General features: G+C 41.3%; 2 protein-coding genes and 1 non-coding gene across 6 annotated transcripts; 2 read left to right on the top strand and 1 right to left on the bottom strand.

Annotated features, from left to right (window-relative positions):
* The first annotated feature begins 2,296 nt into the window (after window positions 1-2,296).
* On the top strand, window positions 2,297-2,519 carry LOC127783450 (small nucleolar RNA U3). The gene has a single exon (XR_008019350.1). It is a non-coding gene; the product is annotated as a small nucleolar RNA U3 (small nucleolar RNA).
* An 8,838-nt stretch (window positions 2,520-11,357) lies between these two features.
* On the top strand, window positions 11,358-15,886 carry LOC127781634 (transcription factor bHLH112-like). Its single transcript, XM_052308620.1, has 7 exons — window positions 11,358-12,001; window positions 12,229-12,727; window positions 13,118-13,237; window positions 13,466-13,531; window positions 13,668-13,733; window positions 14,077-14,127; window positions 14,902-15,886. The coding sequence occupies exons 1-7, from the start codon at window positions 11,595-11,597 to the stop codon at window positions 15,070-15,072; spliced, it is 1,380 nt and encodes a 459-aa protein (XP_052164580.1). The 5' UTR covers window positions 11,358-11,594; the 3' UTR covers window positions 15,073-15,886.
* A 5,439-nt stretch (window positions 15,887-21,325) lies between these two features.
* Window positions 21,326-26,505, bottom strand: LOC127782376 (G-type lectin S-receptor-like serine/threonine-protein kinase B120). 4 transcript variants are annotated; one of them, XM_052309553.1, is made up of 11 exons: window positions 26,378-26,505; window positions 25,648-25,805; window positions 25,489-25,532; window positions 24,700-24,809; window positions 23,476-24,500; window positions 23,144-23,242; window positions 22,886-23,067; window positions 22,587-22,797; window positions 22,258-22,495; window positions 22,010-22,163; window positions 21,328-21,939 (listed from the first exon to the last, which is right to left on the bottom strand). In XM_052309553.1, the coding sequence occupies exons 3-11, from the start codon at window positions 25,501-25,503 to the stop codon at window positions 21,646-21,648; spliced, it is 2,328 nt and encodes a 775-aa protein (XP_052165513.1). In that variant the 5' UTR covers window positions 25,504-25,532; window positions 25,648-25,805; window positions 26,378-26,505; the 3' UTR covers window positions 21,328-21,645. The 4 variants fall into 4 exon arrangements, with proteins under 4 accessions (XP_052165510.1, XP_052165513.1, XP_052165512.1 ...); XM_052309554.1 differs by having other exon boundaries at window positions 21,329-21,939; window positions 23,476-24,516; XM_052309550.1 differs by having other exon boundaries at window positions 21,326-21,939; window positions 23,476-24,809.
* Window positions 26,506-26,726: the final 221 nt, after the last annotated feature.

The raw sequence follows: 26,726 nt of genomic DNA, 5'->3' as shown, positions 1-26,726 counted from the left end.
CTAATAGATAATAGATTTCTCGTTTTACACGTCAGCATTTAATCTTAATCAAAGCAGAAACGAACGGCAAGCCAGAGCAAGGGAATACTGGAATAGAGATAGAGGCGTCCTTAGGCCCATGTGGCTGTGCGACTAAACATGACCCCTAATTTTTAAGGGCCCCTATTAAGTATACCATGTATATAATAATATTAAAGACTTTAATTTTATTAATTTGCAGTTTAAATAGTAGTAAAACTAAGGTCCAAAACAATGCAGAAGGTGAACTATCCATCTCCGCGTCGCTTCGTCTCCACTCGTCAGTCCCCTCCAGACCTCCAGCCTCCGCTTCTGCTTAGTGCTTCACACGGACACCACCGAGCTGGCCTTGAGTCCGACGGCGACGGCGGCGACGACGACGACGCTACGCTCACTGCAGACTGCTGCAGCCTGCATCACTGCATGCAGTACGCACTCCCTCAGGCCTCAGGCTCATCTAATTTAAGGTATTTTTCCAATTTTCCTCATTTAATTATGTTGATTTCTTGATGATTAAAATTTTAAATTCATCTATTAATTTTGTTGTTTCCGTTGTAAGTCATGTCGTCGGCGAAGCAGTCTAGAAAATACGATTCCGGCTATCAAAAGCGTAAAAAGAAACAAAGAATAGAGGAACTAATTCAATCTCAGAAAGAAGCAATATAAAAAATTACTATTGTTTAATTTTACTATAAAAAATTTTACTAGGTCATTAGGGCCCCATTTTAATATTTCGTACGGGGACCTAATTTTACCGGGACGCCCCTGAATAGGGATATACAAACGGCAACTATTTTTAAATTATTAAACGATGCATTTTAAATATTTTATGTAATAGTTTCTTTTAAAATATTAAATAAATCATTTTTAAAGTTTGTACTAATAATTAATACTGTGAAAGGCTTACTTTTTTACATGTCGTCAAAAGGCTATAATAGACCTAAATAAAAATTGAAATTGTTAGGTCGTTTTCGATAATTATTTTTAATTCTGAGATCATTTTTAATACTCCAGTGGAGTAATAATAGTTTTGTTGAGTGCTGACTTCTGCTGCATACGCGTAGTACGCTTGTCATGCTCGTAACAAGAACTGAAAAATTGTGAATATTTTCTGCGATTTTGGTGCTTCCTTTTTTATATACTATAAAATAAATCGCATATGACCTATTGCGGAAGAATTAAGAAATATCACTTACGTTTGCCACCCTTCGCATATGCTCTCGCCCTTTTCTTGGATACTTGTGAACCGCACACTATTCATATTTAAAACTTTGACTATATATCCGTTCTTCATTAAAAAATAAATATTTAGAAATTGACGTATTATGAAGTGTGTTGTATTTTAAACATAAGCATTAAGTTTTCATCATTAATAGTATAACCATGTAGTAAATATTAATGACTAAAGTCGAAGAGTGCCAATGAAGTAGTATTGATGAAAGGTCGAAAGGAGGGAAAATGGAGTACTTGTGTTGGAAAATATGGGCAATCATTTTGTGATGAAATGTGACCACTGGTTTAAATCCAAGATTTGGTACGAGGGTTTATATTTATGATTAATTTTTTAATAGTGGGTTATGTATCCGTTAATGGTTTCTTGGATGTGTTTATAAAGGTATGATGTGCGTTTGTAGCGGTGTGTGCACGCGTGTATTTGAGTACGAAGTAATGATATGTATTTATACCATATTTCTATAATAATAATAATAATAATAATAATAATAATAATAATAATAATAATAATAATAAGTATTTACTCAGTACAAAGTAATGAAGTGCAAATGAAGAACTCGAATGTCTAGGATAACCTATGTTCATAGGACACTTGGAAAATGATGAGTTATATTTTGGATCGAGTGTGTAACAACAAATTAACCGTGACAATTCCAATGGTATGGGACATTGATATATCATTGTAAAATAATTTATTCTAGTATCCTACTTTATATGAGAAACTCGGACGCCGTTCGCACACGCGAACTAAATATTGGTATGAAATATAATGAATAAATCTTGGTATTACTCGTACTTGAATAGAACGACAGCATCGCGTTTCTGTCTTAGAGCTGAGACGGTCAAAATTTGTAGAATTCAAACTCGAGAGGACATTCTTGGAGTGAAAGCCAACGTGGGCCTGTACAACTTGCAACATCTTTAAACAGGGCCGGCCCATTGCACTATCAGCAGAGCGCAAGCGGCGGAGCTAAAGATTAGTACCACCTCGCCACTTCACACGAATCTTGAGCTACTTATAAGCTGCAGCCGGGTGACCCAGGGCACGACCTTACTTGAACAGGATCTGTTCTATAGGCTCGTACCGTTGCATCCTTTACCAAAAAGGAGGCAAGCACTTAAGTCTGGTTGATGCAACATAACCTCTGGGCCAGAGCGTGATTAACGGCCAGGATGCACTCCGATGCGGGTCATCCGACGGCTGTAGAGGATCGTTCCTGCCTGGTTCACTCCAGTGCAGGATGGCCCTAGAGGTTGTCTGACAGACAGCCCCCAATTTTTTTTTATTTTTTTTCGAGTAAATTCTTTTTTTTTTCTCTTCTTCACTATGACAAACAGCCTGATTCGTGGCAAATTAAACACGCTTACCGCTTGGTTAACTTCGAACCAATTTATTATATTCTCCACACAGGATTCATTTATAGGACATAATCACCTATATGAGGGTCTTCTTTTTCTTTTTTTTAATAAAAAAAACTGATTGACTATTTTACGTATGAGTACATGCAGTTCACCTGAAAAAAGTCTGAAACAATTTGCTGGAGGGGGAAACTTCTATGTTTTGGCCCAATCGGCACAATACATATGGCCGCACTGTAGTGTTTTGGTCCAAATATTTTGGGCTGGTCTGTATTTCTTGATTGCTCCGTTATCTAGTGCAAAGGTGTATGTATTCGAGGGGAATAAGTTCACTTATATCTCTCATCCTGACATCGTGTTACATCCTCAAATCACAATACTAGAAATATTCAACCCTCGTCTTACAATATAGATAACTGTTTTGGCTTACGTAGTATCCTAGTAAAAAAACATAAAAATATCATGTTGGGGGGGGGGGGGGGGGGGGGCTCACATAGTCACATGTAAGTGGCTTCCACCCCTTCCCTCTCTTCCTCGTGAGCTTGCAGACGGGGAGAAGAGCGCAGCGGTGGCAATGGTTGGCGGTGAGGAGTTGCCGGTGGTCCACGGTGGACGAGGAGGGAGGCGAGGGTGTCGGCGTGCGGCGCAACGAGCTGTGCTGCCTCCGGTCCATGCATGAGGCGCCCCGTCGTTGCACCAAGAGCCCCGAGCGGGGGAGGCAGACAGGAGCACTTGTGATGGTGCAGGAGGAGAAGGGAGGAACGGTGCGCGTCCTTGCCGTTATCGTCGTTGTTGCCACCCACAACCATGTGGCGTTGAGGTAGAGGTGAAGGGGAAGGAGGAGGCTGGGGTGTCGGAGTTGTATTTTGCAGGGGAGTTGGACAATCAAAAGTGGTTGTTAGTTTGATTAAATTCTTGGGCTTAAAAATACTAAAAGCAGGCGGTACATGATTAAATAGAAAAGTCCAGGGGTATTCCGGCTAGCTCCACAAGGTGGTGGGCTAGCCGGCTTGGCCGGGTTCGAAGCTTGCCCCTTCTATTTATTTGATATTAGGTCATTCCCTAATATTTACGTTTTTTTACAGGATTAAATTGGTTCAGTTTGACCCTGCTGACCAAAACGAGGAAACTGAAAGATCTTCATTGTTCCACGGTAACCTCTCCGTTAAAAAAAAAATCCTCTTCATAGCTGATAGTTCAATTTTTTTTCCTAACAGAGGGTTTACTACTCCCTACGTTTCAGATTATATTTCATTCTAGCAAACTTCACACCAAACAAAGAGAGATGGCAAATTATATTATTACCCTTGTTAACTTCGATTAACAATTGAAATGACTGTATTGATAAATATGATATATAGAGAAGAAATGTTACCACTATAAATATTTGAAATTTGAAATATTAAGTAAAATATTTTGAAATGTGAGAATAAAATGGAGGGGCTTGTCCTTATAGTAATATGAAATGGAGGATCCATCCTCTCTCCCCTTATGATATGAGTTATGGAGCTCGTGTGCCTAGCATCTCCGTCCTCACACCACCTTATCATCCTTGAATAAGCGAAAATTGAAGAGCTAAGCGCCAAATAGGCAGGAACTGATTTTGGTCCCCCAAGAAGAAAATATCTGCGAGTAGACTTTGGTACTAAAAGTCATAAGTCATGGATCTCACAAAAAGATTTTCCAAGGTTGACTTTGTACTGCCGAGAGTACTTCGAAGAAACGACACATATCCATGGGACTATAGAATCCAAACCAAACATTCTTCCATCATCTAAACAGGTCGATCTAGCTAGCTAACTGCATGCTGGCGATCGATGGCGATCATGATCAAATTCATGATGAACACGGCAAAAACCAAAAGGTGATAGATCGATGGATCGAAAGCTAGATCCTCATGTTGACCAATTGAGTCCACACAATGAGATAATCAGAGGGCTAGAGCCAGTCATGCCTGCCTCAAAAACTAATAAAAGCCTTAATCATCATCATAGCTCGCGTCGTGTCAACGCTGGACACATCAAAGCATGTCAAAGACGTCGTCCTTTCTCTCTCCTTTCCTCCTCTCTTGACAGAAACATCCACTTTGGTTTGCTCTCCTAGCTCTCGCCAACCACACACGTTTTTTATTAGTCAATCCCAGTTGACTCTTTCAAGTGGTGCACGCGTGTGATTTTGTTTTGTTTTAAGTATCTTGTTAATTTGGACGCAACTACAGATCGAACGTTTATTCTGAATAAATTTCTCAGATAGTTCAAATATGGCAGTATATGGCCAAAACATTCTCAATCGAGGCAATCAACGTTTGTAACAAGGATATTCCCTCTTAAATAATGTACACAGCTTGTCTGTACTAGTAATATGTTAGTAAATCTTTGGTGAAGAAGCCTCGACAAACATCATTTTGTACATGACTAGTAGAAAGAGAAAAAATATTGACCCATTATTAATGTAGCAAATTTTCTTTGGTGAATATTAATGTAGCAAATTTTCTTTGGTGAATGAATTAAACCACTTCGAGTATACTACATTTGGAGTCATTGTCTCTGCCTTTTTCAAGAGAGATTTGTCTTGCGCATTTTGACTATTTTATGGTCTCATGGATCATAGCTAGAAGTGGTATTGTGTATAAGTTCGAGAGTATTGGATAGTTAAGGGTGTGTATATATATATATATACATTGACAACAAATGAATTGGTCCTTAGCATGAGGAATTAATGCTGTCACGAAGCGATAACACATAGAGAGATAAAAATAACTCACTCTTCGTGGCACAAGATACCGGGAGAGTTTCACGGGAACTTGAGGATGGCTAGGAAAGAGAAAAAAATTCTTATTTTTCGTGAACACGAAAAATTATTGCATGTTATTATATTAGAAGAAACAATTTAGGTTTTGACAATGGGAAGCCATCGCAGTGGGGGTACAAGCTTGCAACAAAAAGAGCTGAAAGCAGGAACTTAAAAGGATTAGGCTCTGTTTGATTTATGGGACTAATCCGTTAGTCCTTAAGAATCCAAATAGGGGTGACTAAAAGAGACTAAAAGTACATATTGGGACTAAAATCCATTAGTCTCTCTCGGAGGTATTTATAGGGCCTATTTGGGGGAGCTTCTAGCTGCTGCAGCTTCAACCAGAATCAGAAGCTCTTCCAAACAGTCCATTTTTTGTCCAGATTCTGAATAGTTGTAGTTGTAGAATCCAGGAAATGAACTAGAAACCAAAAGCTGGGAAACCTAGCTTTTCCAGATTCTGAGAAGCTGGCTACCAACTAGCTGCTTCTCAGAATCTTAAGCTCTCCCAAACAAGCCCATAGGGACTAAAATGGCAGCCTCTCTCTTCTCTCTCCCTCGGTCCACGTGCCTTTAGTCCCTTTTAGTCCCTAGATCCAAACAGTAGGGGACTAAAGTTTATAGTCCAGGGACTAAATGATTCAAATAGGGCCTTTAGAGCAGGTATAATAGCAAGCTATAAGCCAGCTATAACCACATATCGAAAAGAAAAAAGAAGAGAGAGAAGAAAGTGGGCTACAGATTTGTAGCCAGTTGCAATACGGACTTCAATACGTTATGTGTATATGAGATGTGAGACTAGATATTAATGGTGTAGTCTATTTTTATAGTTAACTATTGTATGAATGGACTATTAGATTAGCTATAAATGATTTGGAGTAAGTAGTTGGCTATACTATTAAACTTGCTCTTAGTCTACTTCTTTCATTTCAAAATGTATGACGTCATTGATTTTTCGTATAACATTTAACTATTTTTTATTAAAAAAGTAATATAAATATTATTTATTTTATTAAGACTTATTTTATCATCAAATAAACTATAATCTAACTTATATTTTACATATTTATATTAATTTTTTAAATAAAACGAATAGTTTGTGGAAAAAATCAACGACGTGCATTTTAAAAAGGAGCGAGGCTTAGTCAAACATTCGTGTCGAGATTCATCTAATTATTGAATCGATGGTAGATTCTTGATGACATGACAAATCTTAGGGTTTGAACCGGTTTCAACTGTTAAACTATACTGTATATAGTTTCTTCTATCGGTTGTGATGCAGTGCTTTGCAATCGAGCAAGATGAATGTGTGTGTGTGTGCGCTGTGTAGATTACGTGTGAATATATCAAGTGCAGCTAGCAAACAGGCACGCGTGCGTGCGTCAGTGCGCGGGTGGATCGCTATCTGGAGGGGGCACGCGTGCGACGCTGTGTGGGGCCCACTGCAGCGATACATTCCCCAAACCTGGCCTGCCTGCCTACCTACTTTACCTGATCTAAGCCTGACGTCACCGTCTTCTTCCGTATTCTCCCGTACTGTACGTCTAGGGCGGATCTAGGAAAATTAACATGAGGAAAAGAACAACTATATAAAATTATAGCCCCCTCTTCTAATAGATGTATGACAAAATTTTAGTGAGGCTTTCATGGGGTCTGACATGGTTACAATACAGGTAGTAGCGTCTCGAGACCCCAGAGACCCATGGTGGATCCGCCACTGTGTAGGTTGGTATTTTGGCAGATATACTCCTTTCGTATGTAGTGTCTAAAGTAAATCAACTTTTAGATATAAATATGAATATAAGCTACTATGTTAAAATTCGTGTATAAATTTGTTGGCGAATTGGTTTTAGAGCATATGAAGTTTATGTTTTTGGCTTTATCGCTGAAAGTTACCGGTCCATTTAAATAGCATCCAAAGGTTTCTTCTGCCCCTATTTCTTGTACATCTATTGCTTTTTAACCCATTGCTGTGTCAAAGAGAACAGTCGAACCCATAACTCTAACGTCTAGATCGAGTAGCCCAACCTCTCTCACTGCTGGTGGTACTGTAGCGACCTCGCCCATTCCGCTAATAATGTCTGCCCTCAACTTCTCCTCCATGCCAACCCCATCGTTTGGCTCGCCAGCAGCCATCGCTCGTACATCAGCTAGTTTTCATCGATGGCAATGAAGCTTGGCCGACATCAGGCTTGGGCTAATCTAATTTACACCTGCTTAAATTGCATCAAGCTTTTGACTAATCAAGTCTTGGTTGTGCTAGTGTCTTCAGATTTATAGCTGATATGAATGGATAAATTTAGTGCTTGGATCCTGTATTGCCGTCTATATATTCGCTGCCAATCACGGAGGTCACCAGATGCCACTTTAGTTGCTGCAGTTGGAGATACTCTAGCTTGTTGCCAGTGAGACGGAGCTTCAACCCGCCGATGTACTGGAGCACGAGCCTTCATAGTTCACAGACATGAGCAACATGATGAGGCACATGGATGGGCTTCCAAGCATCGTAGGTTGAGACCACTGGCGGAGCGGTCACGACAGATGTCACAGAACAATTCTTCTAGCCAGTAGCAGGGACAATGCATCCATGAAGCCGCCAACGAGAGGTTGGCCTGCTTGATCTAAAGAGGTGTTTGATCTCTTTGATGGCAAAAGAGAGAAAAGTAACGGAAGTATTAAAAGTAGGAAGGAAGAAAACTTTAGATGCTATTTAAGTTAATGGTAACTTTGAGTGCTATAAACCTAGAAACGAAAACTAATTTTGCCAAATTTATTTTAGGACGGAAGAGTAGTAGTGCATCGTATCATAGTTCTATCATAAACTAAATTGAGCGTATCTAAATCGTGTTGAAATGCTCCACATAAGATGTACTAGTGAAAATATACTCCCTTCATTTTTATTTACATGACATTGGACGTTAGATCTATTCTGAACTAACCAACATTAAATAAAAAAAAATAGAGGTAGTATATATTTGTAACTGTCTTGCAAATTGGTTATATGGGAACATTATTTTGTTGATATATACTCTATCCGCTCTAAAATGTATGATGCTATAACTTTTCATATAATGTTTGATCAATCGTTCTATTAAAAAAATTATTATCAACATGTAAAAGTATAAGTTAATATTATAGTTTCTTTGATGATAAAACAAGTTATAACAAAATAAATAATATTTATATAATTTTTTAGTAAGACGAATGATCCAATGTTTTGTGAAAAGTCAACGCCTTTATACATTTTGGATGGAGGAAGCATATATCGGTGGTATGTATGAGAGTCTAAGATTGAAAATGGCAAATCAATAGTGCTTGGCTAATAAATTCTCAACATGTCTTTTTCACTGTTCTGGTGTGTGTATATCTAGTAGGCATGTCGACATAATTAAATGTATCGAGAGTTTCGGGTTATATACTGTTGAATAGTCCTACATTGGTTGTGGAAGGGCAAAAGACCTAAGATATAAGTGGGGGAGCCCCTCACCTCAAAGGCTAGCTTTTGGGGTGGGAAAGACCCTTTACGAACCTACAATTGGTATCAGAGCCTGGCTAGGTTAACATCTCTGGCCCGATGGACATAGTGTGTGAATGCCTGATGGACCGTGGGTGCCTGCGGGGCCCGTATACATGATGAACCGTGGGCCTGTTCTGTGGGGTCTATACACGGTGAAGGGGCGGTGAAGGGCTGAGGGACACCAATGTATGAAGGGGGAAATTGTTGAATAGTCCCACATTGGTTGTGGAAGGGCAAAAGACCTAAGATATAAGTGGAGGAGCCCCTCACCTCAAAGGCTAGCTTTTGGGGTGGGAAAGGCCCTTTACGATCCTACATATGCAGCTCAAATATAGTTCCTACTTTGGGTGAAAAAACAAACATGTCTTTATAACTAAAATGTACGGTATACAAAATACAACTGAATTGATCGACGGTTTGTAATGCAATTTGAAATAAGTCTAGAGAAACCCAAAGACCTATATAATACTGTGAAAATACTTTATGAGGCGAATCTAAATACATCACTTCTTCCATCCGGCATACTATTTTAAAAGATACCGGTACCCATTTTTAATTTAAAAGTTGAGACATTTTGAAAGCAACATATATAATACTATGAAAATACTTTATGTACGGTTTAATGAACAATGGAGTATCATTGAATATATAATCAAAATTTGGACGGAGTTTATATTATGTGGTGTTTTACAGCACTATCTACCGGTAGTAAAACCAATGTAGACCTTTTATTTTTCTAATTCAATGAATCATATCTATTTATACTGCCAAATTAATTACTGATAGTATAATAATTAATTTGTTTCTACTAATAGTAGAACTCATAAATCAATGGTTTAGATCACTTCTATTGATGATTATTCTATATATTTGGTTTCAAGTGAATTAATTTGGCAAGCATTAATCATTTATACTTGGTGCCAATAGTTTGGCATGGATCAATTTGTTCCAATTGAGATTTTGAACATCTAAAAGGGTCAGAAGAAAAATGCAAAATATAATAACAAATTAATATGATGCCGATTAGTATGGAACTAGAAACCTATTAATTGATTATGTTTACATCACTTAGACTAGATTAGAGAGGACCACAACACATACATAAACTACTAGCGTTAGGCGTAACACTACTACTTTCACCAACATGATCGATTAATCTTATCCCATGTCAAACATGAATTGTTATTTATCAAGCATTTTAGAGCTTATAGCTAGATCATTTGTTGCCGAGGCCATGTGTGGTTTTCATATAAATCGATTAGAGAGAGGCCACTCAAGATTGCCGAGCGATCTCTCTAGAGAGTGTGTGTCACAAATACGAGATCATCCATCGATCACTCCACAAATACAGGCCGGTATTTAACCTGATTGGGATTATTCTTGGACAATTAACTACTTCCTTCGTTTCAGATTATAGAATTTTCCAGCATTATCCACATTCATATATATGTTAATAAATATAGTCAAATATATATATCTAGATACATTAACATCTTTATTAATATGTGCAATGCTAGAAAATCTTATATCCTGAAACGGAGAGGTAGTATTTTCTTAAGTAATCGTACGTACGTACTATACGGTTTCAGAGGATGTACGACCAAATTGTACCAGCAGTATCAAATTTCTCTCTCTGAAAAATTGTCATAGTCTCAGCTGTTTAGTAACTGCTAATCATGAAAGGGAGGAAATGGCATGTGATAATGCGTCACCGTCATACCGTGGACGACCCGATTAACCTTTCCTCTTTCTCCTGCCGGTCAGAAAACCTAAATTCTCTTCTTCTTCTTCTTCGTCTAATTCTACTCGATCCATGCATCATCCTCTTCAACCGTACTTTGATTTCAGTGGCTTATATGAAACCACGTATGATCATCATCGCCTCCCCACTCACCTCTCTAAATAATTGTTAATTGATCGAGTCCTATTAATTACTACTCCCTCCGATTTTAAACATAAGTCGATTTAAATTTCTTAACTCTTTCTTAAAAGTAAGCTGTTTGGAACTTGTTTGTACTTTAACTTTCATAATTCTTTTCCATGTTCACCCTTCTATAACTTCACACAAACAATGGTTCACCTTTTCTAATTCAGTACTCCCTCCGTCTCATTTTGAGTGCAGTTTTGGGTTTCTGTATTCAACACTTAACCGTCCGTCCTATTTGAAAATTTGAAAAAAAAAATAGGTCACACATAAATTATTATTCACGTTTTATCATCTAACAACAATAAAAATACTAATCATAAAAAAAAATAAGATGGACGGTCAAACGTTACATACGAAAACTCACAACTGCAGTTACAATGGGACGGATGGAGTACAAATGAAGGACAACAAAGTCATTTGAACTGCGTCCACGAGTCTAAATCAACATATATTCATTTGTAATTAGGGAGAATATAATCGTCCAAATATTTTCCTATAGCTACTTGCCCACCACACCAGATAGGCGAGCACTAGGATAGATACTCAATTGCTCACCACTAGCTACCTGCATAGCTAGCCCAACCTCCTCTAGCTCTTCCATTGCTAGCTATTAGCTCGAAATTCTAGCGAGAGAAAAAAAAACCCAAATCAACAAGAACAATCCAATATATATACATATATAGAAAGATATATATACATATCGTATTAGCCACTTGATTGCTAATTAGCGAAGCTAAGCTCGTATATATGGCAGATCACCAGGAGATGATCCACGCCGCGGCGGCGCCGGCCATGTACGGCGGCGGCGGCGCGGCAGCGGGTGGTGCTACGACGACGACGGGGAGCCACGGCGGCGGCGGCGGCGACTGGTGGAGCGCCGCGGTGTCGTCGTGCTCGGCGCCGGCGCCGGAGACGATGCAAGGGTTCGGCGGCTGGTCGGCCGCGGTGGTGGCCGTCGACGGCGGTGGCAACACGTCGAGGTCAGCTGCTGGTAACACTGCTTCGTCGGAGTCGCCTGGATCGCTCGCCACCGGAAGCTCCATCACTTTCCAGGAGCCCGCCGGCGGCGGCGTCGCCGACCCGGCCGCCATCGCCGTGCACGCGCAGACGGTGGCCGGCGGCGGCGGCGGCGGCTGGAATCAGCAGCCTTTCTTGTGAGCTCTAGCTATATGACTCATGATCATATGTGTATGCATGATGAATTGATAATACACATATAATCAACCAAAGCATATATATAGATTGCATATATACTCTACATGCTTAATTAGTTGCTCATGATCTTAGTGAGATTGATTTATTTATTCATGCATGTTAAGTTGGTGAATAATTATCAGTGGAATGATTTAATTATATGCATATATGTGTGATTTCTGATCAGGGATGGGAGTGGTTTCCATGGCTACATGAGCTCATCAAGAAATGATCACCATACCAATCATCATCATCATCAGATCAACACGCCGAGTTTGATGAGCAACTCATCATCAAATAACGGCGTGATGCTGCAAGAGCACCAACATGACCAGAATTACCAGTTCCTCTCCAACCTCGGCTTCGAGCTGCTCTCGTCGCCGACCTCGCCGTACGGCGGCGGTGGCGGCTTCCGCTCCTCGCTGCTCAGAAGCCTCACGGAGCCGGCGGCGGCGGCGAAGCCTAATGACTCGCCGGGGTTTCAGCAGTATCATCATCATCAGCCGGCGATGAACCTGCAGCCGCCGGCCGCCGCCGCCGGGAGAGAGCCACTGCAGTTCACCAACAGCACGGCGGCGCCGTTTTGGAACCCTTCCTCCGGGTTCACCGTCGCGGCGGAGGGTACAGCACTAGGTGGTGCCGGAGCATCGCCGGCGCAGCCTACGCCGGCGAGCCTTGCAGCTAAGGTTAATTGGCACACACTTATACGTATATGGACATAGTTGATAGTTAATTGTGCGCCTATACTAACTAAAAGTAATTAACACAATATCACAATTAGCCACACCTCTTATATAGTATGAGTTGTTATTGGACATAAGTGAATTGTGCATATTTACTCATCAGCTTAATATTTTGGGTTAAACTAATTAGTAGTATAATCTTATGCTTAGCTGCGGGATATGTGAATATGAATATATGTTATATATTATAGAAATTATAGATGTATATATTTAAATAATGTAAAAATAATGTGGAGATAATGATTTGACATTGTTTAAATATTAAGTTTGGTGCATGCATGCAACTGATCAATAGTTCACATTTGTTTATTTTTTTTGTGTTAATATGTGTAGAGGGCATTAGAAGGAGTAGGAGACTCCAGCTCAATCATCACGAAGAAGGCGAAGGCTGATTCCACGCCACTAAAGAAATCCAGAACCGGGACGCCATCGCCATTGCCGACGACCTTCAAGGCATGTGTCTACATATATATAATATTTAATTTGTCCCAAATGGTGATTGATTTCCTTCCAATAAAGTTCCATGTATGTATGAGTGAGCTGTTACAAATCATGAGAGAATCATATGAGAGAAGTAAACCGTTAGAGATCATAAAGTTCCACCTTAATCAGTTCAGTCAAACTGTTAATTAGATGTATTAATGTACATATTGAATTTCACATAAATTATATATGTTTCAGGTGAGGAAAGAGAAGCTAGGGGACAGGGTCACAGCACTCCAACAACTAGTCTCCCCTTTTGGAAAGGTGAGTGCACCATATATATAGTTCTTGAAATTAAGAATCTTATTAAGATCGATCAAACATGCAACTCTGATCGATCCCTTTACAACAACAACAACAACAAAAAATGATGGATCAACCTCGGCGTGCGTGCGTGCAGACGGACACGGCATCGGTGCTCCACGAGACAATCGAGTACATCAAGTTCCTGCACGATCAAGTTGGTGTAAGTGCGCCATCTAGCGGCAATATTTTGTTCTACCCTTCCCCTTTTAATCATATACATGTAGAAATTAACAACATTGGTCCATGTTCTGATCCAAGTATCCAGTGCAACACCTAGCTAGCTACTGCCTTAATTATTGCACTAATTAATATTTCTTTAAACATTTCTTCTTGCATAAATGCTGTCTGCTTATATATATATATATGTATGTATAATTTCCTCAAACATATTCTTCAAACATGTAGTGCACGCATACATTCTGCTTTGCACTATAATATATTCAAACATTGTTCATATATATATAGTGTACTCATGTATGTGTTATGTGTATTCATATATGCAGGCACTTAGTGCTCCTTACCTAAAGAACAGGCAACAAGTGCCCCACTTGAAGGTACTATATATATACAAGCTAAACCATGCAGTGCTAGCTCACATATACTACACACAATATAATGCTTTTCTCTTCTTCTTTTCACACACATATTGCTATATCTCGTCATTGTTTGATCATCAAGTACGTATTGCATATATTATCGATGCATGAGGGTATATACCCGCATAAAAACATGCAAGCTTGTTAGTGTAGTTCATTCCAACTTTTGCTAGTACAAATTTTGGAAGAAAAAAATAACTAGATTTGAATAAGCAGGCAAAGAAACCCTGCTTGCTTGCCCGGTCAACTTACATCGATCCCTAGCATATATATACATTATTCATGTTAATTTAATTACTTTACATGCTCCCTTTAATCAATCTCATCTTTTGAATTATGCTTATGCTTATCAGTTAAAACTTGAATTTTCAAACTTAAATTTGGAGTTAATTAATTTTGCTATTTTTCTCATTGTAGTCTATTTTCCAGTGTTTGTTTTTAAATCGTTAAGAACACATATGTAAAATTTTTATTCATAAATTATTTTTTATTTTTTATTTGTAAATATGCCGTTTTCATTTCTTCCTCCAATATGCCAAACTATGGAGCTGAATATTTCAGAACTCCGGTGACAATATTTACTGTACATGCTTTTAATTTTTCTTCTTCAGTTCACGCATATATATTCCTATATATCGTACGTCGTCGTTTGATCATCAAGCTTGAACGTATATAGTGCACATATGCTCACTATATACATGCTAATTAATTCGTTGATTAATATTATCTCAGAACTCCACCGGCGTCGACAACGATGGCGGCGGCGGCGGCGAGGGGACGGCGGCGAGCAAGAGAGACCTCACCGGAAGAGGGCTGTGCCTGGTCCCGATATCGAGCACCTTCGCCGTCGCCAGCGAGACGCCGGTCGATTTCTGGACGCCGTTCGGTGCAGCCTTCCGGTAGCTCGATCGATCGCTAATTAACTACTACTACTACTACCACCAAGCTACTTCCTCTGTTTCACAATATAAGTTATTCTAACATTTTTCATATTTATATTGATATTAATGAATCTAAATAGATATATATGTCTAGATTCATTAGCATCAATATGAATGTGAAAAATTCTAGAATGACTTACATTGTGAAATGGAGGGAGTGTCTAGCTAGCTGAGATCAGCCAGAGCTCAGCTTAATTAACTACTAATAATTAACTAGAAATGCTTCACACAAAAAGCTAGCTATATATCTAGCTAGATTGCTAATTAAGTTATATGCTCACACCCATATATATGATGGCAATATATAGCTAGCAACAGCTCCTACTGTTGCATATATATAGCAGATACACACATTGCATACCCTAATTAATTATTAACCGATCGCAACTAATAGTACTGAACTAATCAAAATAGTACTACTAGCTAGTACTAGTAAGAATGAATGCGTATAATATATGCTGTAACTGAATTAGGTATATATATATACTCTCAGAAAAAAAAAGAGAAAAGAATTAGGTATATATATAGATGAATCGCTGGAATGGGTGCGTGAAGATTGGATTCATTCTTGAGGTTCATCGATAAGAGAATAAGGGGATCAGATAATATACTGACTGCAGCATGCAGAGTCTTTATGTATAACTTATCAGGCATAATTAACCATAAATGTATGTTGTAATATATATAATTGGTGGGGTATATATATAGACATGTTGAGTACATAACTACATATGTAATAAGTCAGGAGTAGTAACTGATATGATTAACTTGTCAAAGTGTTGACATTTTCATCTCATCATCATTTTTTGTTTAAGAAATCGGTTTCTCTAAAGAGAACATATATATCAAGCTTATATAGCAGTTCCAAATATCAAAAAAGCACCACATACTAGCAGGGGTTCAATATTTCGTATCCCAATTTCCGAAATTTCAGGTCTATCAGTTCTTCGATATTATGTCGGCTAAAATATTGCAAATTTCTTTCAAACTCAATCAGAGTATATATGTTCAAATTTCAACTTATTTCAGCCCAAGATCTCCCCCCCCCCCCCCCCAAATTTTTTTTCCCGTAATTTCGTTCCCCCAACCTGCCAAAAGAAATGTGCAAACCGATATATAGAACACACTGCAAAGTAGCAATTTTCTTCGTAATGTCTTTATATATGTTAACGCGCATATGTGTAATACGCAGGTGTGCTCGATAAGTTAGAATTGGGGCCTATATCATATACTTTCTCAAATTGAGGTGCTCATTTTTATGAGTTGACAATTTAGCTACAGCTTGATATCCATTTCCATATATCCGTTATGATCAGTTGATAGTTCAACTCACAGGCACACCAACCAATGATGGTTGGCCTTAGGGGTGGAAAAAAAATCTTGGGTTTGGCTCGTGAGCTTAGCTCGGGTTTGGCTCGAGCTCGCTTAGCTCGGCTCGGCTCGATTGCCAAACGAGCCAAGCCCAAGCTTTCTTTTCAGCTCATTACTGAAATGAGCCGAGCCCAAGCTAGCTCGCGAGCCGCTTGTTTGGCTTGTGAGCCTAGGCTATTACATACTTATATGGATTAATTTATTTTCTAGTGGAGTTATTATTAGTTAATATGCAATTTATCATCTAGATTTTGATGAATTGAATATGTAAAGTTATTTTAATTTTGCATGTCAATGATTTGTTCTTGCTTTTCTTAATGATTACAAACTATATATGAAGAGGTGCTTCAACGGGAAGGCTCGCAAGCCAGCTCGATCTGGCTCGAGACAGGAAACGAGCCGAGCCAAGCTCATGTTTTAGCTCGTTTCCCTAATCGAGCCGAGCCAAGCCAAGCCTATCTTGTTGCGAGCCGTTGCAAGCCGAGCCGAGCCAGGAAAATGGAGCACCCTGTACTACCGGATGAAGGAAGAAATCTTTTGTGATACTATGGCTTATTCTTTTATGATTAAGATGCAAATTTTACCTCGGTTTTCGTTAGTGCGTTTTTCAAAATACTAAACGGTGTGTTTTTTTAAAAAAAACTTTCTATATAGAATTACTTTTAAAATATCAAATAAATACATTTTTCAAGTTAGTAATAATTAAAACTTAATTAATCATGTGCTAATTACCTTTTTGTTTTGCATGTCCTAACTTCATGTTAATCTTAATCTATGTGCTAAGGTTCGAGCGCTTCAACTATATTTTCTCATGAAGCAATGAGTTAAGCTATATATGTAACTAGCACAAAAGGTACACATATCTCTTCAGTAAAAAAAAGTCCTCAAGTTCCAACTTCTCAAAACACGAGTTGTTTGATTTGGACGGTGGTGAACAATAATTATCTGGCATAAATTTAATAAACTAATTGCTATAAATTTAATGTATATAAATTGATTCTAATTAATCCCCTACTGAAGCGAGCATAGACTCTTGCGTCGCCCTCCCCCGGGGCTGCTCGGGAGGCGATGAGCTCCGGCCGCCCCCTCTCCCCCACCTTCCTCCTCCGCCTCGCTGCCGCTTGAGCGGCCACCGGCAAAGCTGCGCGGCCGCAAGGACGGCGGCGGCAGGGCTCTTTACTTCCCGCTGGCGGGGCGGCCAGAGGAGCCACCCAGGGCAACAGCGGTGAAGGCCGCCAGACCTGCGTCTGGCTGCGGGATAGCGACGGCGGGCTGGATCCGGCCGCGCCGGAGGCGGATCCGGCCCCTTCGGAGGCGGATCTGGCCCCCTAGCGGCCAGATCGGGCGGGGCAACCTCAAGGCAGTGGCGGCGACGGCGTCGGCAACAATAGGGCTCGCTCGCGGCGGCAAGGGCGGCGACAGCGGGTGGCCGGCGTCGGCGTGGCCGGTTGGCAGTAGTGGCGGTTGAGGCGCGTCGGGCCGGAGGCAGAAGCGGCAGGAGGCGTGGCCGACCGGCGAGAGCAGAGGCTGGAGGTGCGGCCGGCAGCGGCGGCGACCGATGGTCCTGGCATCTCGCGAGGTGCCGCCGTCGCCGCGGCAGCCTCCGCAGCAGCTGAGGGCAGCCAGAGATGGCCAAGAGCAGAGGTAGACCCTCGTCGTCGTCTGGCCGTGGTGGATGGCAGCAGACTTGAGGAGGACGGTGGGTTGTCTCCTTTGACGTTGGCCAGGCAACCCCCTCTCTCTGTGGACGTCCTCCCCTCCTCTGTGGGGAGCTCCATTGGAGGATGGAGGTAGTGGCTTGACGGCAAGGGATGGCTTGGGCCACCAAAGCGGCGTGGCTGACCTCCTGGCTCTCCTTGTCCGGATTCGGCAACGAGGCTGGTGGGTGGCAGAGCGGAGGAGACCTAAGACAACGCATAGGGAAATGGTGGCGGGGTAGAGAACGCTGGCGGCGGGCAGAGCCGTATCCCTTGATGTCGATCGAGTGCACTCTCTGCTCGTGGAGCATCTCCCCTTCTTTGTGGGACGTTCCATAGGTAGGTGGGGGTAACGGTATGTCAACAGGGGAAGGCTTGGGCTGCCGAAGAAACATCGTCCATTTCCGGGCTTCCTTTGCCGGATTCGGAAAGGAGGTTGATGGACGGCGGGGTGGAGGTAGCCCAGCAGCCCAGCTCAGCGTTGCGAGGGAGTGGCAGCGGGTAGAGGGCGCTGGCGGCGGGGTGAAGTGGAAGTCTTGCGGCGGCAGGACTGGAAGTCGGTCGGCGGTGGGGCGTTGGACCGGTGCGGTGAAGGCCACAAGCTACCGATGTTTGGCTGGAGGTAACAGAGTTGGCGGGCGACGGACCATAGCGACGGGGCGAAGAGGGTCTCAGGCGAAAGCCTAGCCTAGTTCTTCATTGGGCTGGCAGCTGCTACGCCTTTGGGCATAGTAACCCTCTTGGGGGCGTTGTCAAGGAACCCTCCTCCCTCGACGAGGATCTCTAGGTGAAAACCATGTCCAATTTCTGGACGGACGACGATGGCGTCTTTTAGTGTCGCAACCTTCGTGAATGCGTTATTTTTGGAGTATCCTTTTCGTGGTGTTGTTGTATACCCGATGGCTACCAGTCTTGCATAGCGGTGGCCGGTTTGCCATTCGGCTCTCTTCTCTGTAGCTAGTGTCTGTGTGGTTGGCGTGTGGTGTCGGGACATATGCTTTGGTGCATACCCTTCCTCGATAGCTCGCTGTCGATGAAAAACTTTCTTGTTAACTTTTTTCCTCCATTTGATGACCTCCTTCGGTCATCCCGACAAAAAAAAAAATATCCCCTACTAGAAGGGACGTCCACGAGTGTCCATGCATCTCTCAAATAAAATGCAGATGAACGAAAAAAATCCAACTAGCTTCTTTTTAACAGCAAAGTACGAAATTTCAAGTCTAAACTTGATACACATAGCCAAAAAAAAAGGGAATGAATTGGTTGCAAATCATATGCAGGTAGGATATAAGCTGGTTTAATTAATTTCCAATGAGAAATGACATCGTTGCAACATGCAAATGGTTCGGGGACTTGGAATATCCACACGCCGCATATATGGAAAAACGAATTGCACGCAGTACTGAAATTTACACACAGACACACGCATGCTAAATATTTTTTTCATCAAATTCCTACAAGAATTAATTTGTTATACACTGTAACTATAATAAGGGGTAGAACAATATTTATAACGGGGAAAAAGTACACCGAAAGTCCCTCAACTTGCCATCGAGTTACAAAATGGTCCCCGAACCACAAAAGTCGTCCCCGAACCACAAAACCAGATATATGATATCCCTCAACTTGCAAAACCATTTACTTTAAGTCCTTCGGTAGTTTTGTGTCTGGTTTTCTTTGACATGGCAGCTGAGTCAGCGTGGGACCCACTTGTCATAGTGACCCCATCATCACTCTTTCTCTTTCCCGTCTCCTCTCCCTTCTTCCTCTCTCTCATTTTTCTCCTCCGTTTGGGCAAGCCGGCCGGCTACGAGCAACGCGGCGGCGGCGGCGACGACATGGGAGCAGGAGGGCCGCCTCCGACGCCATTGCCACCTCCGCGATCATGGATGACAACGTTCGAACGGCAGCGGCGAGCAGCGCGGGGCGACGGTCTCGTCGCTGGCGCCCGAGGCGCCGTCCTCGCAGAGCACGAAAGAAGACAAGCCGACAGGGAGCGCGACGGGGAGAGCGAGGAGGTCCGTCGTCATACATGGCCGCAGATCTGGTGCCTATGCCATTGGCAACGGCGGTGACGGCTGTGTGGGGGCGGCCCTCCTGTTCCCACATCGTCACCGCGTCGCCCGTCGCCGGCCGGCTTGCCGAGACGGAGAAGAAAAATGAGAGAAAGGAGGAAGGGAGAGGAGAGGGGAAAGAGAAAGAGTGATGAGTTGATCACTATGACAAGTGGGTCCCACGCTGACTCAGCTGCCACGTCAGAGAAACCAGGCACAAAACCACCGAAAGACCTAAAGTGAATGGTTTTACAAGTTGAGGGATGTTTCTATATATGGTTTTATGGTTCGGGGACGATTTTGTAACTCGATGACAAGTTGAGGGACTTCGGTGTACTTTTTCATTTATAGCGAGCATTGCATATCGAATGGGCAACGATTTTGCTATATCTCACTCGAAAGATTTTTTTTTTCTTATCTCTCACTCGATTTTCTTACTCAAATTTATAGTGTATTTTCCTATAAGTTACAGTGTAGTTTATAAAACTTACATTATAACTTTTGTAAGTTACAGTCTAATTTTTGAATCTCCGTATGTAAGTTTTAAAATTTATATTGGATTTGGTCTTTTTCTTGAAGATATGGTAATTTAGTGTCCATTATGGTGTTTCTTAGTTGCTTTTTGTCTTTTACTGTGTCTATTGGATTTTAATCCAAAGATTAAAAATCTGGGTGATATGATCATAAAAATCTTTCGAAAGATGCATAGATACTCCCAATGGGCAATTGCATCACACATGATAGGTCCCCACCAATATCAGAGCCCAATGGGCTAGAGGCCCATCATTCTTTGCCCTATTCATGGGCTGCCCAGAGTTGTTCTCCTTTGTTTGGACTGACAAAAGTAGCAAAAAAAATGTCGTAATGTGATACACCTCAGCATTGGTTACCTTAGCTTTTGGATCATCTAGCTCTAACTAATCCTAACAGAAGATGTGATTGGCATGGAGAGGTTGAGTAGAGCCTGTCACAGCACGACATTACCATCCATGGCAACTTGTATCCAACAAACTATTAGGCAATCTTGCTGGCAACCATCCATGAAACAAACAGTTTCATGGACAAAAAATATATATACTTCAACACCATTCGCATGCGCATCACTCATTCTTGTCAAAGTGCTGATGATTTCATCACTGAAACCGTTAACTTCAGATTGCAATTTCCTGACAGAGAAAGGTTTCGCCTAAGCTTTCTTGATATGAGCACTTGGGGTACAGATACAATACAATGAGTCAATGAACATATCAGAGCCAATCAGGCCAAGATGCCATTCAGACAGATACAGAGCTACTCTTTGCTCACCACAAATATTTGCTCTCTCTCACTATTTTTGAGCTACCACTTGGTTCAATAGATATGAAAATGAAATACCTTATCAAAGCTACTATACATATATAGTTTAGATAATTTCTAGCGCGCTTCCACCGATGCAATGCTCATGTCATTCACAAAGCTTTCGCCTGCTCCATCAGCTCCATAACTCCTGTGTGCAAAGTACATAGGCTCTTTGGGCTCTGGGAGCTCAATGTCTTTGTTATCCAAGCTCGAAACCACCCACGACATGAGCGGCCGAGCATTCGGGTTGTTTTGTATCGACAAGAGCGCTATATGGATGCATCTTAGAGCTTCATTGAGTGAAGAACTCTCCGAGATCGAGGCGTCAACAAAAGTACTCATGTTCCCGTTCTTCCATAAGCTCCATGCCTAAATCAGTTGATCATCCCATATTAAGGGTGAATCGTTAATTAAGTTTTGAATACTTCAAACCACTTACATAGGCTATGAGGTTGGAATGGCCCGTGGTTGGGTCTATGATTCCGCTGATCTTCAAGCCACTCACAATCTCCAGGAGTAGCACACCGAAGCTATAGACGTCTGATTTGACGGATATTATGCCTTCCAGTGCATATTCAGGCGCCATGTAGCCACTACATTGACAATTCACCACACGGGGCACACACAACTTAAATCTCGAAGTAGAAAGAAAAAATATATATATATCTGAAGTGTGGAGGTACTCACTATGTTCCAACCACTCTGTTGGTATTCGATTGTTGTTCGTTCCCACCAAAGATCCTGGCTGTACCAAAATCAGATATCTTGGGGTGCATATCAGCATCCAACAATACATTGCTTGCTTTAAGATCTCTATGAATTATTGTCAGTCTTGAGTCCTGGTGGAGATAAAGAATGCCTCGAGCAACACCTTTTATTATCTTGAACCTTGTTGTCCAGTCAAGCGCTGAATTTCTTGAAGCATCTGTCAATGATAGAATCACATGTGCATTATCAATACACCCACATTCATTCCACTAAAAATTGGGCATTTGCAATAGGTGGCCAGAACATACTGAAAAGGAAGGCATCCAAGCTTTTGTTAGGTAGGTATTCATAAACTAATAGTTTTTCATCTCCATGAATGCAGCAACCAAGAAGTTTAACTAAGTTTCTGTGTTGCAACTTGGCAATCAGAAGTACTTCGTTTTTGAATTCCACTACACCTTGTGCAGAACCTTTACTGAGCCTTTTGACAGCAATTTCCTTATCACCATCCATTGTTCCCTGAAAAATTGAATAAATCTCAAACCAAACGAGTTATAAATTCCATTAAATTTCTAGTGCTGAGATTAATCTGTGCCGGCCTCATTACCTTGTAAACAGTGCCAAATCCTCCATGACCAAGTATGTTGGAATCAGAGAAATTATTTGTCGCAGAAGCAATTTCTCTGAAGCTAAAAATTGGAAAATCTACTTTTCTATCAGAGAGCTCACGGGAGGTGCTAATATCTCCCAGCATCAGTCCACCGTAGATCTCATCGCCCCTTTGTTTACCTGAAAGGAATGTAGGTGCCACTAATTTGTTTGGAGTTAGGGACAAATCAAAATGACAACACTTATTCGTATGTACCTCGAACGCCGCAGATCCAAATAAGCATGCATATCAGTATCAGCAAACTTGCCACAGCTGGTAGTACAAATTCTAGGATATCGGTTGTTTTCCTGTTACCTGTATATGATTCATAGAGAACCATCCATCTCACACACAACACATATAAGGTACAGTAATTAATGTTCATACTACCTCTCTGATTTTTTTCGTCTAATTGTTTAAAAAAGACGGCCATATTGATTCCTCTTTCCCCACTATCAAAAGACCCCTCTCACTAGGGCTCGGAAGAATTGAAAAATGTCTGTATGAAGGTAAGCAGTTAGCAGATGAAGAGAAGCAAGAACTCATACCGTTTAATCTGTTAGCTCGAATATAGAGGTTCTCCCCTCCTTGGGTAACCTTCTCCATGTCGATGAGCTCCCCCGTCCATAATAGGCACCTCGTGTCATCAATAATCCCGCTGCTAATGTTGGAGTAAGCATATGCCACACAGGAGCAGTTGCTCCTGCATTCCACCATGCACTCGTCAAAGCTTCTTTTGTGAATGTAGATGAAGTTGTCAGGGACCTTCATGCTCGGATAAGTCAAGAAACTGTTCCCATGGTGACATCTTAGGGCCTTCCTGCGGCGGCACCCCTGCAAAAAGCTTCTGTTGTTGGTCCGCCTTTCCTTCTCCCTTGGCTCAAACCCATCAAGGCACTTGCATGCTGGGACAGCATCTGTGTTGTCGCAGTAACTGTTGGGACCGCAATAGCCGTAGATATTGCAGTCATGCACAGGCTCCGAGTACAGGGTTGTCCATGCTGAGATGTTGCTCTGCCAACCTAACATATTTACCTTGCCTAGGTAGGTTATTTTCATCCTGATCAGCACACTGAAGGGGCCAGTTGGCATGCCAAAGGACATGTACACCTCATTGCTGTCATGGTTTATCGCCATGTAAATCGTGGAATTGAGGTTGTTCATGTATTTACCAATGAGGAGGTAGTTGTTCCACACAGGGCTTCGCCGGTGCGGCACCGAGCCATGCCAGATGAAGCGCTGAAGCAGGTTGTTGGGATCTGCACCGTAGGAGAAGGGACCAGGGGATGGGTCTCGTATGTCTTTCCAAGAAATGAGGCGCTGCAGTGGGTGTGTATTGTGGCTGAGCCTGAGGTTCATGCCAGGCAGGAGAGTGTCGGTCGGGTGGTCGAAGCTCTGCCATATGATGGCATTGTCAGCCAATGACCGGAGAATGAGGTTTCCGGTGTTGTCTAGCATGGCTTCTGTTGAGATGTTTTTGGTGTTTCGGGGGGAGCTGATGCTGATTCTGCTTTTGGCCATCGTCGTCCAAAGGACATGGCCATTGCCATCAGACAAGGTGAGGTTGGAGCTCCTGGTCAAGGTGAACACTGCAGATGAAGGAACAGTGATTGGCGCGGCACGGTTCGCTACCCACACAACGGTGAACTTGGGGATGTTATTGTACCATATGCCAACATAATAGTGTTTCTTGGGGTTGGATGGGGAGAAAAAACCCAGGGCAAATGTTCCATCATCAGAGATAATGGTGCTACCAGGAGAGAGCGGCTTACCAGGGACAAGGCGGTTGTCGGATGCACAGAGATGAATTGAACTGAATATCCAATAAAGAAGAAAAATCATGGTAGAGGCATGAAGGGAACACATTGGCATTCTTGGTGCCCTGCTTGTAATGAAATGGGTTATGCAACCATGGATGCTAATGGGATATAGAAGCAATCAAAAGGTCAAGTTGCCTTAAAAGCCAGAACCAAGGAACAAAAGGGAAGTTAAGCTGTTCTAAAATTGGTACTGGCTCCTATTGTCAACTGTTTTCTGGAAATGATACTAATCATGATGTGATATTCTGAATGCTATACTCATCCCCTCAATTTTAAGTTAAATGCAAAAAGAAAAATCATTTCAAGCAAAAAATTCACACCAGAAAGAAGACAAGTTATTCCTTGTAGCCTTGTAGGTCACTTAAAGTTTTTTAATACCACGGAATTAGGGAAATATCTGGGGGGAAAGGTCTTAACGTATTTTCTCTGAAAGTTAAAAAGATTCAGGTTTCGTAGTCAATAATTTCCAGGTTTCAGGTGGTAAGGTTCATTTAATCGTCATTCCTAGTCAATAATTTCCAGGTTTCCTTCTCTACTACATATTCACATGATGGAACTAAAGGTATATGAAGAGATAAAAACTTGTGTGTGTTAAGTAGAATCCAATTCAGATAAACTAACAAGTTTCTACTAGGCAACTTGTAGGAAATGAGAACAAGACAGGTTTCATTTAATAGCATATTAAATTTATAATATTTAATAGGCTAAACATCTGGTTTATTTTACAGCAAAGCAACTTACCCATGCGAAAGCCATCCAGGTTCAGATCCATCTTCGGTGCTAAGCTGGGAACAATTGACATATTTATATTTTAGCAAGTTCAGAAAAAGGTTAGAAAACTAGAATATGAACAATTGATATTATCCCCGCAAAAAAAAAAAAGAACAATTGATATTATACTGCTGATGTAAGTTCTCTATTGGTCGAGAATTTGGGTTGTCCTGAACACACAAAAGCCCCAGATGGATACACCGTGAAATTTCATCAAGTGAGCAACTCCCTGAGATTGACGAGTCGACTAAATCCTTTGTGTTCTGATCTTTCCATGAACTCCATGCCTGAATAAATAAAAAAAAGGATATAATTCTTAAGGGTGTGTTTGGCAAATGGGATATGGGAGGTGGGATTAGAAAATGGAAATGGATGAATGGCTAGGATTAAATGAGGTGTGAAGAATGGATGGTTAGGATGCAATATTTCCCTTTAGAGGGTGAGATATTATTTCCCAATCCCATTTGCCAAACAAAGCCTAATTGCACAAAAGTTAAAATAAATTTTGAGACTTTGAGCATTTTGCAGAACTTACGAAAGCTATGAGATTGAGAAAGTCTGTGATTCGGTGTGGATGGCTGATCTTTAAGCCAGAAACAATTTTCAAAAGTAACACACCGAAGCTAATATCGGACTTCACCGAACAAGTGCCTTCCAATGCATATTCAGGTGACATGTAACCACTGTTTGATGAATCATTTCCCAGAAAGAAACACAATTGATTTAGTTTTCAGTGAAGATTATTAAACTTAAGTACAATTTACGTATGAAATTACTCACTATGTTCCAACTAATCTGTTAGTATTTGCTTGTTGTTGGGCCCACTACCAAAAATCATTGCCATGCCAAAATCTGATACCTTGGGGCTCAAGTCAGCATCCAGCAATTTGTTGCTAGCTTTGAGATCCCTGTGAACTACTGTTAATCTTGAATCTTGGTGGAGATAAAGAAGTCCTTTGGCTACTCCCTTTATTATCTTAAACCTTGTTGGCCAATCAAGCATTGATTTTCTTGCATCTGCGTTTGAGAATTTTCTTGCATCATCTACCAAGGATAGAAATCAATAAAAAAAACATAATCAGCCATGCATGTTACTTAACTAATTATTTATTGAAAAGAATTTTATGCATTCCAAAAGGAGATGATTACGTAAGTTTAAAGAAATTAAGCAGTAAGTAGGTAACAAAGTGGGTGGTTTGCTTTAATAA

This window comes from Oryza glaberrima, chromosome 8 (genome assembly GCF_000147395.1).
Source record: "Oryza glaberrima chromosome 8, OglaRS2, whole genome shotgun sequence".
NCBI lineage: Eukaryota > Viridiplantae > Streptophyta > Magnoliopsida > Poales > Poaceae > Oryza > Oryza glaberrima.
This window is presented reverse-complemented; position numbering and strand designations above follow the sequence as displayed.

Bases quoted from the DNA above. Each gene is read 5' to 3' on its own strand.
- LOC127782376 (XM_052309550.1), bottom strand. From the start codon at position 24,799: ATGCCAATGTGTTCCCTTCATGCCTCTACCATGATTTTTCTTCTTTAT. The intron at 23,243-23,475 runs GTATGAGTTCTT...AATCATATACAG, and splicing joins TCGAGCTAACAGATTAAACG to GTAACAGGAAAACAACCGAT. The intron at 22,164-22,257 runs GTGAGTACCTCC...TTGTCAATGTAG, and splicing joins AACAGAGTGGTTGGAACATA to TGGCTACATGGCGCCTGAAT.
- LOC127781634 (XM_052308620.1), top strand. From the start codon at position 11,595: ATGGCAGATCACCAGGAGATGATCCACGCCGCGGCGGCGCCGGCCATG. The intron at 13,238-13,465 runs GCATGTGTCTAC...TATATGTTTCAG, and splicing joins CATTGCCGACGACCTTCAAG to GTGAGGAAAGAGAAGCTAGG. The intron at 13,734-14,076 runs GTAAGTGCGCCA...TCATATATGCAG, and splicing joins TCCTGCACGATCAAGTTGGT to GCACTTAGTGCTCCTTACCT.